The sequence below is a fragment of the Nicotiana attenuata genome, chromosome 2 (assembly GCF_001879085.1).
Source record: "Nicotiana attenuata strain UT chromosome 2, NIATTr2, whole genome shotgun sequence".
Taxonomy (NCBI): domain Eukaryota; kingdom Viridiplantae; phylum Streptophyta; class Magnoliopsida; order Solanales; family Solanaceae; genus Nicotiana; species Nicotiana attenuata.
The window spans coordinates 61,614,653-61,620,760 of record NC_031990.1 but is presented as its reverse complement, the minus strand read 5'-3'; the positions used below and the strand labels follow the sequence as shown (position 1 = coordinate 61,620,760).

Here is a 6,108-nt window from a genome sequence, read left to right as displayed (position 1 = left end):
CTAGTACCCCCCCTACCCCCACCCCCCCCCCCAAGTGCAGAATCATCTTCTTCATTTTCTTCCCCAACAGAAAGTTGACATTCCAAACTCCATATTCTGTGTTATCTCAGATTCAGAGGTTACTTCAAATTCCGGAAATGACACAAGTAGGCAGAACAATTTCTTGCCACAGTAGTTTACTGTTCACGTAACCTCAACTGTACATTTTTTATTACTTTATTTGTCCGGTCCAGCTTGCGCACCTTGACTATTCCACTGAGTACCTGCTACCTCCCACCAGCACATGTACGAGTAACTCTGCCCACTAAGTCTTAGGTAGATGGAAAAAAATCACCTAGTGCTTTTTGTTTCTGCTGGGATTTGAACCCTAGTCTCTAAGGTTTACACCTAATTTATTGACTAGTAGCTCACACCCTTGCATGCATTTTTTACCCTTTGATTACTACTTAAGACATCATGTGGTAACCGTTCCCAGATGTGCTGGGAAATCATTCTTCTGTTCAATACTTACTACATCCAATTTATGTGACACTTCCCATTTTGGATGTCCCAACACACTCCTACAGTTAGAAATATCCTAGACGACTTTCACATCATCCAAGTTAAAATTTGATTTAGCAATTCAGATTTAAAACACAATACATGGTATCCATCTACACTAAGTTTTCAACTACTACTTTCAAGTTTTTTTCAACTATAATAGTTTTTTACAAGTAATTTCTTTCAACTATTGATAATAGAATATACAAGCCAAACTAACTTTTTAATCTCTGAACGGAGTCAAACATGCTGCATAAGCTGTGACAGACCATGTAATTGACAAGTATTAGAAATATATATATATATATATAAATGCAACTTGTTTTTATTAGGAGAAATAAGTATGCAATTAACATTTGTATATCAGCTTGAGAGAGCACTATACGTAGGTACTTTGCTAGATACTCTTAACTTTTATGCAGCTATTGAAAGATTTTCCTCACTGCTCACTTTCTTTCTAGATTCTATAAAACTTTCTTGTTATCCAATTCCTTCGTTTTAGTTTTTACGCGATCATAACATTTTCTTCATTCTTTCAAGATTAGAAGTACACAATTATATCAACATCCTCATCAAAAAAAAAGTTGTATTAAAATCTAACGCCCATTCAATTAGATAGTCTAAGCATCTTACTTTGTTAGATGGTAGGTCGTAACTCTGTGTGTGTGTGCGCGCGCGCGCATGTGTATGTGTGTATTTTATTCACTGAAGATATGACTACGAATTGATCTTCTAAATCTATTGGTATTCAGATTCAGGAGCTAAACTAGCTTCAAAAAATTATATCCCACTGAAATTTAGGACAAGCATGAGGGTCTTCCTCTTGTTAAAACCAAACAAGATATGACGATAACAGATACAAAAAGAGAACCATTGGGCCTTTAAATTCAAGGACCTCATGGTTCAAAAATGACAAAAAGGGTTAAAAAATAAAAATATATGAAAATAGGTGTCAGTTGATAGTACTACTTCAGAACACAAAAGAAAAATGCACAATTTCAAATAGAATGGAAAAAGAGAAATGCAGCTCTAGGAAGAAGAGATGTTCTCTCAAACATTGCTAGATCTCTTGAGCATCAAGTGAAAGAGTAAATGCACTTATTCCTATGAATTGGAGGCATTGCAAACCATTTACATATTAAGAACTATGCCAATTGCAAAAGAATTTCAGAACCAGCTAACCAATTAAACATATTATGCTATCCCTGGAACTCAAAACTATAAACAACAACTCAACCCCAAAATCAGACACAAATGACACCCATTTTTATCAAATTACAGAAATTTTATAAATAAAAAAATAAGCCTAAACAATAAATACTCAGAAAAAGTTAATCTCTCTTTTTTTTTCCTATCTTTTGAGAAGTGTAATAAAAGTTGATGTTTGAAACAGGATACGAGAGCTAAAAACACCAAAAAAGAGGCCTCTAATAAAATATAAAGAGAATGTTTATCATGAGTATGAATCATGGAAGAATAATGAGTCTGAATCACGAAAGAATCCAAATTTGAACTTCCTGTTATCCTTTTCCCAGAAAATTATACAAACTACATCAGCATGACGAGTTTCAAATGTTAGCAGACCCTAGAAGAACTACCAAACTGGCCAAAGGGAGCAGACAAGCGATAGAACAATAAAATTAACTTTAAGCTCCGCATCAAGTAAACTTAGGAAGCAATTAAATAAAAACATTCAAACAAATCAAGGCCAATATGACACTCGCATAAAAAGCTAAGATATAAAGTTAAAAGTTTAAGAATAAGGTAAGTGAACTTCCACAAAGACTGGAGACGGAAAGACAGGAAAAATCACAGAAAGATAAGACACAAGTCTCATACAAAGAATATCTATCAATTTAACACTAATAAAACAGAAATTTCAGCAGACTAAATAAATAAAAGGTTTGTACTAACCTTGAAAATGTCTCCTGCATAAGCAGCTGCTCGATTAGGTGCTTCGTTGTACTTCTCTCTCCACTTAATTGAGGATCCTTCGTTCCAAAAAAGAAAGTTAAAAAGAGTATAAATATTTCTTTTTTGATAATCCAAAAGTAATTAATCATATTCCACCAACATGGTGTCGAAAACTTTGCAAAAATCTTTCATTTTCAGCTCAAAAGTATCTACCCAACTCTACAAATAGTATTTTCCTTTTCTACAAAAAAATGACGAGAAAGGGGCCTTTTTATTCTCCACGGCGTGTTCAAAAGTGCGTCTATTTCTCTCTCTCCAACAACAACGCAGACCTTACCCCTAAACTGATGGAGTAGAGAGGTTGTTTCCAAAAGACCCTCAGCTCAAGAAAACGAAAAAGACGAAAAAGACAATATATCAGTACCGTCAACAGAAACCACAGAAATGATAACATCATTATAAGAACTAGAAAATAGTTGAAACGTAATAATAATAACCAGTAAATAAGGCCCGGTGCTATGAAAAACGGGAGAATCGTGTGAGCACAACAAAGTCTATTTCTCTCTCTCCATTGAACAAAAAAGGACATGTTGCAATTACATCTCATGCTACCTTCCTAGCCTTGTTCATCCTCTTCAATGAACTACTTGCTAAGGTACTCAATAGTGTATTCGATAACACTCAATTTATGCCAAAAAATACAAAAGTCCATAGATCATGAACATACTAGTAATGTGTGTGTATATATATATGATCAACATCCCCTCCTTTTTTTCCCTTTTCCCTTTTTTTTTTTTTCTTTGGTTCTTGGGGAAGAGAAACCTCTTCTTCTTGTTTTTTTCTTTTGCACATAAAGATGCGGTCTACAACAATTTGTTTTCTCTTCTCTATGTTATTGTTGCGATGGCGTTTCAAATGCACAAACTCATAGTCATGACAATATGTTGATGGAAAGTGATGGGACAAGGTAGACCTAGCCACCTAGGGGAGTGAGAGAATGAATTTTATGAGACAGATTCTCAACAATGGACAAGGTAGACCTAAAAATACATGAAGAAGCGTTGTCTTAAAAGACCTACAATCTCTGAAATATTATGGAATTGGCCAAGAATAGAACACTATGGAGGAAAAGGGTCCATCTAGACGATACCAACTAGTTGGTATTAAGGTTGAACTATTCTATTACACTTACTTAAGGTCTAGTATTTACCAGGAATATTCCAGTTAAAGACTTGTGTCCGACTGTCCGTGTGCGGATAAATGAGGTATATAGATAACTTCTTGCTTTAAAGAACCTCTAACTTGCCCCAGAAAACAAATAATTTAGTACTAAATGAAATGGACATGAATAGAGTGCAATGCTTACAGAGTATTCACATGACCTAGCTCAACTAGTTTGGGACTTGTTAAGTAGTTAGTCATGTATTATTATTATGTAATCACTGTATATAAATAGGGTTGTACAACACTTTAATTAAGCAATAATATTTTCTCCCGTGCTTTCTCACATGGTATCAGAGCATTGGTGAGATAATTATCGTTATGCGTCATTCCAACGACATCCGGGAAGAAATCAGTCGTCACCGTGCAATTTTCCGGTGACCTGAGAAGCTGTATGCGTCAAAACCACTTTTTACCGGTGTTGTGCATAAACCAACACGACCACAGTGTTCTCCATCCCCGGGCGACCAAACCCCACAAAACCCCACCGGAAAACACCTCCCCAAGCGCCCTCACGCACCAGTCAAAGAAAAAAATTCCGACGAGATCTGCTCGGGAAGTAGATACCTTTTTTTTTTTTTGAAAAATCGGGAAGTAGATACCTATTAGTATCTACTAATATAAATAGGGGTTGTATAACACTTCAATTAAGCAATAATATTTTCTCCCGTGTTTTCTCACAGGACTGAATGATAGTTGATTGATTATAAGGGAGACATTCCATGTTGAACACCATGCAATAGACCTTTCTCAAGACACGAGTTGTGTATAAATTACCATGTAGGAATTTCATATCCTTCCATTGGTCATTACAGACAGAAAGATTTTACAAGGAAACTATATTGTTAGATCAACCGACTCTTTCCTTCGTTTTTTTATAAGGAGATCAACCGACTCTTTCCTGCGATTAACTTACGAATCAATTTAGATATAACCATAAAATCTGTATGAAAAAGTCCTCCAACTTGTCCAGTTCCTGGCCACGGTAAGGTCTCCTGAATTGTTAGGTTCCACGATATGTTAACATTATTCTTGGTTAGGAAATTTGCCATCATTATAAACTTGTTTTCTGTGATAATTCACTTCCAATTTCCTAACTCAATTAATTAGTCTCCGAGTCAACTTGAGCACAACTCGGCTATTCCACTAGGTACCTGCTACCTCCCATCGGCATAGATATCGAGTAACACTATCCACCAAGGCTTAGGCAGAATGTAGAAATCACCTAATGTTTTTCCTCTCTACTGAAATTTGAACCCTAGTCTCCAAGTTTGCATCCACTTCATTGATCATAAACTACAAGACCACTCCCCTCACAATTTTTTTCAACATATTTTCCCTATATGAGTACTTCTATTTATATAAGCCTAAATGAGTATGTCATCTCTTCTAAAAGTTATTCACTCATACCACTCCCGTATTTTATAACAATTATGCTCTCCCATGACGAATCATCTTTAATAGCAAATCCCATAGACACTTTCCTAACCGTGCTTTACTTTTTGGATAAGTTCTAACTGTGCTTTATTGAAAGTAGTTTTTTTGCGGTTACCTAGGCTTACTTCGAATAAAGGGGTAGTCACCTAGTTCCATTCCATAGTTCCATAGGAGGATACTACTTCTCTCCACTTGTGTAGAAAATTCATGACCAGTTCTTCAGTTCTTGCCACTACTATTGGAATACAAAATATAGAAAGATAGTATGTAGGAATATTGGATTATGAGGACTATCTTTCCTCAGAGGTAATAATCTCCTAACAGCACAGCTCAAAAATGAAAACAGGTAAAAATGGTCCTCTATTTTTCTCCTTTACATTGACAGAGGGCAGACAACAAGGGTGAACCACATTAATACATCCTAACCAACTCACCTATCAAAAGAAGAAAAAAAAAGAACATCCAAACCAACGGTATCCCCATTGAAAAGGAAACCCTATATGCTACAGATAACTCTCATCCAAACCAACCGAACAAACCAGTATCACAAGGAGAAATATGGTACAAAATCACAAACGCTTAAATATGCAACAGATAACTTTCACCCAAACCAACCTAACAAACTAGTATCACTAGGAGAATCATGGTACAAAATCACACAATTCTTAATGCTTGAAAATCAATAACATAAGCAGATTTCTGAAATTACCTTGTTTAACTCATCCACTTCCAAGCCAATATCGTCCTGCTCTCTAGCATCATCCGCTACAATAAAAGCCAGACGTCAGCTAGTCGAGGAACAAATAGAAAATGAGAGGACAATCCCATGAGAACTAGTTTTATCAGCCACTATGGTATTTGAATTATACAGAGATGAAACAATGCTAAATTGTCAAAGAGATAGTTAATAGTACCGGCACAAGAGAGCTTTACATATTTAAAGCTTGAATGGGGCATTCTTCCTACACATGTCAAGACTATATAATGAATGCAAGG

General features: G+C 35.7%; 1 protein-coding gene across 1 annotated transcript in view; it reads right to left on the bottom strand.

The window, feature by feature from the left end:
* The window catches only part of LOC109211284, a gene marked incomplete at its 5' end in the record, with an annotated part of 11,678 nt that extends 5,801 nt beyond the window's left edge, over positions 1 to 5,877 (bottom strand). Inside the window, 2 exon segments of the mRNA XM_019374808.1 lie at positions 2,455 to 2,531; positions 5,822 to 5,877. Coding sequence (XP_019230353.1) covers positions 2,455 to 2,531; positions 5,822 to 5,877 — 133 coding nt within the window.